This window comes from Dermacentor silvarum, unplaced genomic scaffold (assembly GCF_013339745.2).
Source record: "Dermacentor silvarum isolate Dsil-2018 unplaced genomic scaffold, BIME_Dsil_1.4 Seq204, whole genome shotgun sequence".
NCBI lineage: Eukaryota > Metazoa > Arthropoda > Arachnida > Ixodida > Ixodidae > Dermacentor > Dermacentor silvarum.
The window spans coordinates 22,912-35,846 of NW_023605853.1; the positions used below are offsets into that span (position 1 = coordinate 22,912).

At 49.1% G+C, this 12,935-nt stretch overlaps 1 protein-coding gene across 1 annotated transcript in view; it reads right to left on the reverse strand.

Annotated features, from left to right (window-relative positions):
- Positions 1–3,487: 3,487 nt before the first annotated feature.
- LOC119434728 (laminin subunit gamma-1) overlaps positions 3,488–12,935 on the reverse strand; it is a gene marked incomplete at its 5' end in the record, with an annotated part of 33,141 nt that continues 23,693 nt past the window's right edge. The window contains 5 exons of the mRNA XM_037701808.2: positions 3,488–6,024; positions 8,023–8,122; positions 8,733–8,891; positions 9,812–10,011; positions 10,685–10,799. Coding sequence (XP_037557736.1) covers positions 5,771–6,024; positions 8,023–8,122; positions 8,733–8,891; positions 9,812–10,011; positions 10,685–10,799 — 828 coding nt within the window. The remainder of the gene's footprint in view (positions 6,025–8,022; positions 8,123–8,732; positions 8,892–9,811; positions 10,012–10,684; positions 10,800–12,935) is intronic.

Sequence of the window (12,935 nt, forward strand, 5' to 3'; positions counted from 1 at the left end):
GACGGGTAGGCCGAGCCTAACCGCCGCAGCCCAAGTTTGTCGTGACAGTTCTGAGCTCTGGATGGCAGAGCTCCATTCTTCTTCTGTGATGCGATTGGGCCCCTGTAACGAGGGACATCTCCAGAGCATGTGTTCTAGATTGCTAACAGCCGCACAGTCGGGGCAAGTAGAGCTAAAAGCCTCCGGAGTGATCGCAATGAAAAAGGCCCGGTTGGGATAGGACTTAGTCTGAAGCATGCGTAATGTGGACGACAGAGGTCTAGCCAGTTTTCTATGAGGTGGAGGATAGGTCCTCCTACCCAGGTGATAGTGCTTAGTGATTTCGTTGAAAGTAATGAGAGTGTCCCGAAACTGGAGAACCCCGGCCTCTGAGCTCGCCCCTGCTCCCGCGCGGTGGGTTAGTGCGCGCGCTTGGGAGTGGGCGATGTCATTGAGATTGGGCAAGGAGTAAGCTGGAGGCCGAGGTGCGCCGGAAACCACGTGATGGTGTGCGTAGAGATGATCTTGTTCTTGAGAATCTTGTGAGCCTCCTCAGCAATGGACCCTGAAGCGAAAGCCCTGACTGCCGATCTCGAATCAGTGAAGATTTGTGTTTTGCTGCTGTCTAGGAGTGCCATAGCAATTGCGACCTGCTCCGCTCTGGATGGAGTTGAGCACTTCAGGGAAGCTGCATTCACTATCTGTCCGTTGTGATCAACTATGGCAGTGGCGAAGTTAGACGACTATCCATAATGGGCTGCGTCGACAAAACATGCCGAGTGGGGATAGTCGTTTATACTCTTGAGGAGAGCGAGGGCTCTGGCCCTGTGTCTGCCTACGTTGTGTTGAGGATGAACATTACGAGGAAACGGTGTGACTCGTATATTATTCCTTTGATCTTCTGAGATTTAATAGTTCCGTTCTTCTATGAGTATAGGGTTGATCCCAAGAACCAGCCAGGATCTTCTTTCCAGCCGGGGTGCAGGCATAGACGGGCCAGTTGGGCCGACGCCTGGGCCTCAATTATCTCGTCTAAAGTGTTATGCACTCCTAGTTGCATAAGGAGGTCCGTGCTCGCCCGTAACGGAATGCCTAGTACTCATTTTGATACTCTTTCCTGATGAGCGTGTTAAGTTTTTTTCCTTTTCGGAGTTATACCAATTGTGCATGGCTGCCACATAAACTATGTGACTCATGAGGAAGGTGTGGAATAATCTGAGGAGGTTTTCTTCTTGAAGGCCTCCACGCCTATTCGACACTCTGTTGATGAGCCTGATCATGTTCTCGGTTTTGGCTGTGAGCTTGTTGAGCGTCGTATTGTTACTGCCATTGGATTCGATGAACATGCCCAGGACCCGAATGGTATCTACTCTGGGGATGGTTACAGCCGCTTTTAGTGTAGAGTTTTATGTCTATTTCAGCCAACGGTGTCCAGCTTCTAGGTTTGGGACCTCTCCTGACTGGCCTGTAGAGGAGGAGCTCAGACTTGCTCGGGGAGCATCTAAGCCCCGTACTTTCCAGGTACATCTCTGTTGATCTACAGCCTCCTGTAAGCCTAATTTAACATCTACTTCGCTTCCTCCGGTGCACCAGATTGTTATGTCATCGGCGTAGAGCGTGTGATTGATCTCTTCTATGTTGGACAGACTTTCCGATAGTTTATTCATGACAATGTTAAAAAGGTAGTGGTGAGACTACCGCTCCTTGTGGCGTGCCTCTGGGGCCCAAACTGAAATTGTCAGACTGGAAGTCACCAATTTTGAGCGTGGCCTTGCGATCCCTGAGGAATGAGCTTATGTATCTGTGGAAGGCTTCTGCCCAAATTGAGCTCTGAGATGGAGTTCAGAATGTGCGTATGGAAGACATTGTCAAACGCCTTCTCCAGGTCTAGGCCTAAGATGCCTCTTATATCTCTTGTGGTATTGTCAATGATTTGACACTTGATGAGCTTCACCACGTCCTGCGTTGACAAGGCCGGACGAAAGCCGATCATGTTGTAGGGAAACAATCCTTGTTGCTCGATGCGCTTGGAGATGCGGTTGTTTATGATATGTTCCGCCACCTTTCCCAAGCAGGACGTAAGTGAAATGGGTCTGAGGTTTGTGAGACTTGGGGGTCTTCCAGGCTTTGGGATGAGGACGACCGAGGCCATTTTCCAGGACTGCGGGACCACCCCTCGTTCCCATGTTCCATTTATCTCTTCTGTCAACCGTTCTATGGAACCATCGTCCAGGTTTCTGAGGGCCCGGTTGGAGATGTCATCAGGACCAGGGGCTGACCTGCCATTTAGTTTCTGGAGGGCTTCCCTTACTTCGCATGACTTTAACGGGACATCTAGTTCGGGGCAAGATGAGCCTTTGTAGGGCGGATAGTCTTCTTCGCTCGAGCTGCCCAGTGGCAAGTACTTGCGAGCGAGTCTTTCAAGTACGGTCTCAACCGTCTCTGATTGTGATGCGATTCATGTGATTGAGAGAAGAATGCTTAAATAGAATTTCTATCAGGACTGCCTTCCGTTTTTAGCTTTCTTCTCCTTTCTGTGTTACTTTATTATTCTTTTTTTTTCATTTGCCCACAATAATTGCCAGATTTTTCTATCCATGTCCCTCTAGATTCTGTGTTCCACTGATGATTTCTCTACGCTTTATTGAGAAAGAATGACGCTTCCCAAAAAAAAGTGCGATACGTAATTTAGTTTCCTCACTAGCATGGTTCTCATCTTTGGGTGCTGAGTTTTCAGGCGACGGCATATTTAAAAGGCCGCCACGCAGCGATCCTTTATATTTCGTTATTTTCCTTCCTTTTTAATTTACATTTGACGTTTTATTGTAACCCGATCGCACATACTGCATTATCTTATATAGAGTATTGCGTTTTCGTAACCTCTTCGTATTCGCGCAGTTATGTGCGTCTCCTGTCCTGCAGTTTTATTCTGACCTTCAGCACCCAATTTTTGTCTCTCCATCTAGTGCTGTATCTTTTCCTTTCTTTTTCTTATGATCCCTGACTCCATGAGCTGAATTGGGTTCAATCCTCCGAATACAACAGGCTCAGCGGTTCCTTTGCCATAGCGATTGAGGCAGTGAAATGCGGCGCCACTTAAGCAAACTGGGAGTGTACAGTTGTTGCGACAATTCCAGCCGACGGACCAACCGTCACTTGCACTTCACTTCTCGAAGATTGAGCACCTGAAAGAACCCTTTGCGATGTGTTGAACGCGATTTAAACCGCGGATCCGTAACTGCAAGGAGGTGCCGACACAGTGCAACACATTTCTTTCGCATTTAATGCTAATTCGCCACTGATTCTTTTTTTTTCATTCCGCGTCCCATCGAAATGCGCTCACGGTAGCCGCAAATCGAAATCGTGACCTCGTGCTACGGCAGCAACAGGTGGTGCTTGGGTTCACGCTTGACCATCACCAGCGCATGAAGGCTTTCCCGAGGAACTGCCGCTGGCTTTGCAAATTAATCGGCAGCTTCAATGATAGAAACAACACATGTACAAAACAACGGGTTTAATTGCTCTTTATTAAATGCACACATGACGAGAAAAAAAAATTAAGGGACATACTCTTTGGCACTGGTTTCAGTTTGGCATTTAGCACACAGTGGCAGTCTCAAAACAACCAGTACTTTTTGATCTCTTACAATGACTTCTTTTTTTTTGAGTAACAAGTCACAAAAACAAAATTAATCGTAATATGTCCGAAAGGTTATACAAAATGCAGAGAACAAACAAAGAAAATGAGATGCATCCTACAATCTCTTAGTATACTATTGCACTCTGTACACATGATGTTCGCCTGCCCAAGCAGAGAGTAATAACAAAGTGGTGGTTTTATTGCAGCTTGTCACGTTGAAGAGCAGCGCCCTTTTTTTTTGCGCGCGGCGGAGTTCGTCGTAGGAAAGCGTCGTTCCTCGCACGATATGGATACGACGTGTACAGGGTGCAGGGTAAGCATAGTTTGAAATGTGATTATGCACAGCTCTCGCGGAGGACGACTGCAATAACTTAAATCCTTCAAATTCAGTTTCTGAAATGAGGCGAAAATGCATCCACTCGAGATTGTTAGTACTGCTAGCACGTACGACTATGGGCGGAGCCTGGGTGAAGCTCGCGCTCTATACGCCTCGTGGTTCGCGTCGATTGTTGACTAAGCGACTTGCGACGAATGAACAACGGAGGACTTTAAGGTCGCAAGAGGTGTTTTTTTTCCCATACACAGCATTTAAGCATGATATACGCTCCACCTAGGAGAAACCGGACTCTAGGCTACCTCGTCCGCGGCATTACTTCACAGAAATACTTCCAAGATGTATATTCCTCACGGACCTGAATAGCTCGTTCGCCGCAGTGTAGAGAAAGGCACATATGAAACACAGTCATGTGATTGAGTGAAATGGGATGTTCTATATGCATTTTTTTCTTTTTGCTTGTGACCTGGGAATAAGAAATAAGTAGATATACAATATATCTTTGAAGGTGATGTAACTGACGAACTCCTTTTTGACCACCCACATTCATAGCAGATCAGTAAGCGGTGTTTTGGTGAACGAGGCAGGGAGCGTAGCCTGTCTGGTCGAAAGTTGATTATATGTGCGAATAATTTTTGCTTAGAGTAAGACTTTTCACAGCACTGCAGTGTGAAACTATTAGGGAAGAGGACAACATAATCCAGATCCGTTAGCTTCCTTGACCTGTTTGATCACGTAATGCTGGAAAAAAAATCATTTTCTGACTCATTATGGCATCCTTCCACCCTGTTCGTTGCCCGGCAGCGCCTATCTTTCCAAAACGCCGTTTCCGTTAAGTAAGGACACTTCTTTGTGTTTTCTATATCAGTGGCAATAATGACGCTAATTCCTCCCTTGACGAGGTAACCAACAATGACTATCAGCGGTGGACCTCGTTCTCTTCTCGCTGGCGTAGGCTAGACATGCAAGCCATCATGAAGAGCACTGTTTTTCTAGTAAAAGGTTACCAGTAGACAGTGATTATTGTTAGGCTCTTTTTGCACGCATCCTCGTTCACGTATAGAAACAAGGTTTAAAATTATCGATTTCGCAGCTATCTCATGATATTTTCTCATTATAAATGAAAAGAAAAAGACACCCAACTTGATAATGCACTTCGTGGTGCTTTTCGACTTTGTATCCCCACATTGCGTCAGAGCTTGACGAAGCTCCTTCGTCATTGGTCCCCAGAAACCATGAAATGAAGAGCGCATTTCCAGTTTTTCTTTTCCAAACGACGAGATTTCCCAATGCCGATCGTACGCAGTCTCGCTAAGAGGACTGCCAATATTAGCTGTCACAATGACACACAATAACGGAGGGAGCTACAGCGTTGGACTACCAAGTTCCGTTGCATACGTTAGACGGGGCGAGAGAGAAATGCATACTAAACGCAGACATGACGTCCACGTATGTACGTGACAGCTCCTTTTGTTTTTCTTTGTTTGCGGTGAAAACAAGTAAAAACAAAGAACAGACAAGAAACACATACAACGCACATGCGGTCCGTTTCAAAACGACCATACGAATCGCTACGAATGTCTCTTCCCTAATGCATTTCGAGAACCTCTCCAGATGCCGTTCCGCCGCCACAAACTATTTTCCCCGACGACGTCCCTTCGGCGGAGTCTGTCGTCGTTCTCGCCAGCTCTGTCCTACCGCTTTCATCGTGAAGGTTGGCTCCTTCCTCTCCTGTCCTTCTCTCCCACTGGGGTCCCTCCTTTCACCGCTCCTCCCGCTGTTATACGGGGGCACCACCGCGTGCCTGTCCGATGAACTCAGGGCTCGAGCTTGATGCGCCGGAAGCAGCGGTTGGGCAGCGAGTCGCTGATGTCCTTCACGTTGGCCACGTCCCTCTTGAGCTGCTCGATCTGTGCCTCGTAGTCGTGCATCCAGCCCTGCTGCTGCTGGCGCGCGGTGCGCAGCTCTTCCAGCCGCTCGTCGAGCTTGGCCTTCTCCGCCTCGCGCTCAGCCTCCATCAGGCGTCGCTCCAGCTGGTCGAGCCGGCCTGGGTCCACGCTGTCCACGTTCGCTGCGCAGAAAGAGCAAAAAAAGTGTTGAGCGCACACTGTGCGACCGATACAGGCACTCTCGAGACAGCGTTGAAAACTGTCATCTGCAGAAGTGTGGACAGCTGGGCTAGGTGGTAGTATAATATCCGTGGCATTGAAGCCCAAACAAAGACACACACAGAAAACCGAGACACAACAAGCGCATACTAGTTAAACTAGTCTGCATATGTTTTTGTTTGCGCTTCAATACCACGTATAGGGATCCCCCGTATAGGGATCCTCTTCCTCTCGTTTTACCGCCTAAGACCGCTTGGTGGTGCAACCACGGCTCGGTCGCGCCGTTGTATGCTGGCATCCTAATATGAATTCGGAGTGTAGATGAAAGAGCGGAGAGGTGTCCAAAAAGCGTCACGTGACATCGCTGCGAAGCTTTTACGAGCGGCGCACAACTGTGGCTGAGACTTTTGATGGAGTGATTGGCTGGCTGACCGAATGGTTTGGTTTAACGTCACAAAGTTACGCACGCACACACCCAGGATAACGACGCATTATTCTGTATGTGGGATCGTGTTTAGAGCCGTGCATTCAAACCCCAACCACGATCACGAACTACTTAGACTGCGGGCAATCATTAATTGGATTGCCTAATTCGACCTGCATTAAAGTGAACACGGTATAGGTGCTACCATAATGCACAATCTTTCCGTAAGACTTGGTCACCTTTTTCGGTACTAGATTTTAGGAAATCATAGTGGTAGGAACACGCGGGCGAACAGAAGGAAGAAGGCATACGAGCTCTCGCGTGTCGTCTTCATTGCCGTCGCTGCCGAAGAGATGAAGAAGAAGAAGCTTCTAGGTTTTGCCGAGAAGACGCTTTAAGTGGGAATCTGCCGGTCAAATTGACAAAGCTTTTCACACTAAAGAACGGTTACCCGCCGTGGTTGCTCAGTGGCTATGGTGTTGGGCTGCTGGGCACGAGGTCGCGGGGTCGAATCCCGACCACGGCGGCCGCATTTCGATGGGGGCGAAATGCGAAAACACCCGTGTACTTAGATTTAGGTGCACGTTAAAGAACCCCAGGTGGTCCAAATTTCCGGAGTCCCCTACTACGGCGTGCCTCATAATCATATCGTGGTTTTGGCACGTAAAACCCCATAATTTAAGTTTTTATTTTTAAGAACGGTTCATGATTGGCCATCGTCTCGGATCACGTCGGTTATCCTGACTGCATGGTCAGCACAGGAGCACTGGTCAAGTATGAACCGCCCTTACCCATGTGCAGAGCTCCGCGAATTCGATGTACGGCCACGTGCGGTCAAAAACTTCTTTGTCTAAGTACCATCCGAAATTGTACGCTCACCGCGGGGATGATCTCGTTATCACGAGGATAGTTATCATGAGTGGCCGTCGTTCTGGCGAGCGCCTCACGACAGCGATCGACGCGGCGATGACCAATGCCGAATGGCTTTTACACTAAGGTTTTGCGAATACGGGCCCTGGGGCCCAATTCACGAACCTCTGGTTCGTAACTGCTGCTTGCCATTGGGCGGCCTCTCCCGCTAATAATACGTCCAAGTTTACGATTGGCTCGCGTCTTCTATTACCAACAATACGAGCCCTGAGTGTTTGCTGTGGGAAGCGACAGCTAAAGCGGCTCAGCTTTGCACCAGTGTAAAGTAATTCTTGTTGGGTTGAATGGGGCTTAGGGAAGAAAGAAAAGGAGGGTGGCAGACGTATGTCGCTTGTGGCTGTCTCTCTGGTGTGGGGACGCATAGGCAGAGAGATATGAGTGGGCGAGGAGAGAGAAAGGAAGACACATGTCAAATCAAGAAATGGTTGGAGCTATTACCGTTCGGAGCGAACGACCCGCAGCATCACCGACCTCGAAAACAGACAGAAGGGCATAGCTAGCTGCGAAAAGATCGGTTTGACAGAGCGTCTTGTGTGCCTCGGTATAAGCATGACATGGGCCTAGAGGTAAAAGAATATGATACGAGCCCACAGTTCGCAGCACATACCTAGGGCCCTGAGGATTTCGTTGACCGTGGCCAGCGCAGCTCTGACTTTGTCCGAGGCCTGCTTCGCACCTGTCCTGGCTTCGTTGGCTTTTTCCAGGGCCTGCGCAGTATAGGGCACGATGAAATGTTAAAAAGTGTGGAAAAGTCTTCTTTTTTTCTGGGTAAACACTAGAAGTGTCAATATACGATAAAAATGTGAGCATTAAAAGCATTCTCAGTAACATTTAATGTGACAGCAGGTCGGAAAAAGAAACGCACCATGCAAAGGTACACTGAATTAAGCGACATTCACTGGTCCTCGTTCTTATGCACTTGTGTTTGTTTTCGGACAGCTGGTAAACACTTTATAAAGACGTGTGACCTATGTTCATTCAGTGCGCGTAGCACACTTATGTCAATGCGTAGTGAGTTGCACTGGTCGGCTGTTTAGAGTCGTGCAATACCAGGCACACGACAGTAACGCAAATAAAGCATAAACACTAATATACGATGCAATGCAGCGAGTGCATAGGCCCGGATGTTGTGTGGGGAAAAAGGAATACCAGGGGCACATTGCCTGTTTTTCCGGTGCATCTGCCAGCAACGTGCCTTCCCCCCTCGCATACACAGTCGGCACGTGATGCACCATAATGGTGCATAGACGGCTCAACTACATGCCACGCAATTGATGTTATTAATAGGGGGTTGGGCTCTTGTACAGAGGCACTCACCTCCTTAGCGAGTGCCTCGTCCCCACGGGCCTGCTCCTCGAATTGGCGCATGCGCGCATCAGTGTCCTCGACTTTGCGCGCCAGGTCCTCGGCTTCGTCTCCCAACTGGCGCGCCGACGTCTTAGCGTTGTCCGCTTCATCACGCACATTGATCGCGTCCTGCGAAACGAAGACAGTACACCAGTCACGCGCGAAAAAGTAACTCGCTTGTGTCTGCGAAACAACCGCAGATAAAGTTTCAGTTGCGACTTCTTTGCCGATGTCTTTCGCTTCTGGAAGACCGCCGCTTACATTGGCAACTAAAGAAACATTGGCAACTATCACAGATACAAAAATTAGCGTAGCTAGCACTGGAGGCCAATGCTGAACAGACAGCGGAGCTGATTGGCACCTAGCTAGTCATGGCTTTTGGGCTAGGCTAAGCACTACCAACTCATCCCCAGCATTTTCCGGAATTTATTGATTATTGAACAATTATCGATTAGATATTGATTTGCTATCGATTGCCTATCGCAAGGTATTGGCCGCGTATTTGGGCTAGGCTAAGCACTACCAAGTGATCCGCAGCATTTTCAGGAATTTATTTATTATTGATCGATTATCGATCAGCTATTTATTGGCTATCGATTGGCTATCGATGACTGACTAAGTTTAAGTAGTCCCAACCATGCTTATCTAGACTTAACCAGGATCAGCTTCGCTAGTTCACAGGGGTATGTGCCATTGCGATTGGACCCTTTCTGCACAACCTCCAAAATCGGCCCACATTTTCTCTTCGCGAATCAGGGACGAACGGCCGGCTTAAACAGCTCCGCTGTTTAAAGAAAGGCTAACAAGAGCCTATTATGCAATTTCTCCTCCCAACAAGACTTGTGCTACACAGGTGCGGCAGCATATATACGGACCACCGATTCGCAACTCGTCGCGTCTCGCATCGCGGGCGAGAGAGAGCTCGTTGGCCTGTGGCACATCGTAACGCGCGTGTTCCTGCATGCGCACGACACACGCGCCTGCTGTATTCACGCACCAAAACCCGCAGCGAGGTCACAGGCTCGAACGAAGAAGGCGGCGGAATGTACCTTCGACGCCTGTTCGGCGATCCTCTGCGCCTCCTTTGCGATGTCGCTGGCAGCGTTGGCGTCGGCCTCGGCGTCCTTGAGCGCGCCCCGGGCGTCCCGGGTCTTGTTCTCGGCCTCCTCGATGAGCGCCTGGATCTCCGGCACGCGTTCCAGCGCCGCCGACGCTTTGTCCTTGCTCGCTTTGACGTTCTCGTCGAACTCTGCGCGATTCGACACCGCCGTCAGCTCATCGCCGTGGCAAAGCTTCGGTTGACGTCGAAACGCATTCGATCCACTTCGCTCAACGTCGCCACTATTCATGGTCAATGGTGACGCCTCGCTAGCCGCGCTTACACGGATACGACATTGGAGCATCGCAGGCACACCCTCAACATCAACGCTCGCGTGATGACGTTCGAAATATGCTCGCGTCTGTATTTAGCAACCACATCTGGGGCATCTGATTGGAGGAAAGCAAACGCCAGACGCCTTGCTTTCGCTCTCTCCCCATTGATCCCAGGCAATGAATTCATGAAAGGTGACTTCTCAGTCTACCCCCGGCTGGCGCACTAAGGCTGAGCGCATCGTCCTCATTTACATGAGTGCGATGTGCCAGAATTATGATGCGACGCGCAACTGTCGCGTTCATGTAAAAGCGGCTAGTGAGGTCTGACCGCACGGAACGCATTTGGACGTGTAAGCCTCGCCTCACAATGCGCGTTCTCGGGTATAGTCAATCTCCGCATATTATTTTTACTTGGTAAAACAGCGACAGCTGGAATCCAAATGCAAAAGAGCGGCCTACGTTGGCCTGGCGCGTCAAAATAATAATAAATAAGCCGCTAGACTTAGTTGGCACTTTATTTTAACACCGATTCATTGCGAAGAACGTACCTCTGAGCACCTTGAGCGTGTTCTGGGCTTCCTCGAGAATCCTTTCGCCCTCGGCGGCCGCCTCCTTCGCTTTAGCGAACGCCGTGTCCACCTCAGCCAGCAGTCCGTCGGTGATCTAAAGGAATGCGGGTACAGGAGGGAGGTAAAAAAAAAAAAAAAGAGGAGAAACTGGCAGTCACTCTGGGACCTGTGCTATTCTAAGTTGCGCGATGCACGCTGCAACGCTAACGTGTCACCATCTTAACGTTGTCTGGCGAATGAGAGGACGCTCATGTCACTACTTCCTCTCTACATAGTCATATTCGCACTTCAATTGCGCCTTGCTGCGCGCCATCATTCAAATAACATAAGCCGCCGAAAGTAACATTTACATTCCTTCGGTATGTGGGCTCGGTGCGTAGCGACCTTTGGCAGCCCCCTATAAGTGAAGGGCTGAAATACGGGTATTTCTTCATTATCAATACCAGAGTTTATTTTAGCTTCTGTGTTCTTGGTATAGGCACTCTACACGCAGTCTTACCTATGCTCCGCTATAGCGCTCTTTGCTATTGAAGCAAAAAAAAATGTAAATAAATTATATACTCAAGCATGAAGTCAGGTGACCGTTTTGGGTGCAGCACCGTGCTCTCGCACGGTTATCGAACTTCTGCGCCATTGCAACCATGAAAACAAAAACTCCTCCGGACAGGGCAGCTATATAGTCTCACTTCAGACGGCCTTTTATTGTATGAACGAGTGGTATAGCAGAGAACAACTATAGCTAAAAGAACATGGCATCCTTGGAAGGCGTATAAGCTTAGGCCCACGGCGAATACCCACAATAGTATGGCCATAGTCGTCCAATAAGAGCGTTCCGTGTTGAAACTGTGCTACCGATGCCCGCTGATTCTTCTGTCCTCGTCTATCTGTATCGTATATGCCAGGCGTACAGAAATAGGTTGACATTAACGGCATGGCAGTGGTGTGCGGCAGTCCATTGATCCTATTCTCGTTGTTCACTGACGGCACACATAAGTGTGCACACACCACTACAGCACAATGCGTCGAAGCAGCCTGTTCGCGTGCACATCTTTCATTGCTGCGGCAAAAAAGTCTCTTTGTGTGCGTTCCCACAACCGTCCTTTCAGGATGTGCCGCTATGCGTTGCGTGGGAAAGCGCACTGTAGAACATCTCTCTTACCGCGATTGCGCTCCCGGACGACCACATCAAGAGAGGTGTCCGACTACTTCGTTCGAGCAGCCAACGTGTGCGTTACGCGTTTGAAGTGCAGAACGACGCTTTCCTATAGGTGCGACGTCCGCATTGCACCGTCCCTGAAACGGTCGCAAGATCACTTCGGAAAGTAACGAACTGGGGCTACATTCGCGAAGCTTTTTGTTCGTAAGTGCTTTTTTCCCCATTGGCCAGTCCCCTTTGCTAATAATCTGCCCTGCAACACGATTGGACAGCGTTTGCTATTTCAAACAGTTCTATACAGTGCAAGCACATTTTTGTTAATGCCGACCCTAGTGCTAACAGTTGTCGCACAGCGCGGTGGGTTCCACCATTTTCCTCTCGCTCTCTCTTTGACACTCTCTGGGCCATCATGCTACGAATGAACTATGACGGGTAGTGGACGTGCCCCGCTGGGACAGTAGACAATGTCGTTCAAAGACGACTTTACTCGGCTGTGAACGGCGCAAGATATGTGTGACGGCGCTTCGAAAAGCTGAGTGTTTAAAATCTGGAATAGACAAGAATGGACAAGTTTCACGGAACGGACGCAATAGGGCTCTCTTCTGCGCGCTAAGTCAGGGCGGAGGCCAAGGGAACTTTTAAAGCACGAACGCTGGCAGTTCGAGAGCCATTGGCGACTCCTTGCGGCTTGCGCACGCAAGAAATATAGAGGTGGCGGCATTGCAGAGTCCAGGAGCTAGACGCAACCAGATTGCTTTTGAAACCACATATTCGGTAAAACTCTCTAAAATTTTGTATTTGCTTTTTACCTAGCTGTGATCATTTTCTGCGGGCGCTCGAGATACTGTGCCTCGACGTATATAAGCGAGTCTCCTGAACTCCACTCTGCTTCTTCTCGTTTTCTTGGTTCTGATTGCTTCGCGAGCCACTCAGTGCTTGTTTGTGTTCAACTGTTCGACGACAACTGCTTTTGCGTTGCGTCGTCACTCGCGTCGACCCGTTACCGCGTCGCCTTTTTTGTCGATTGTAAAACCGCAGCAGATTTACTTTGAAAAGAATAAGTTTCAAGACTGG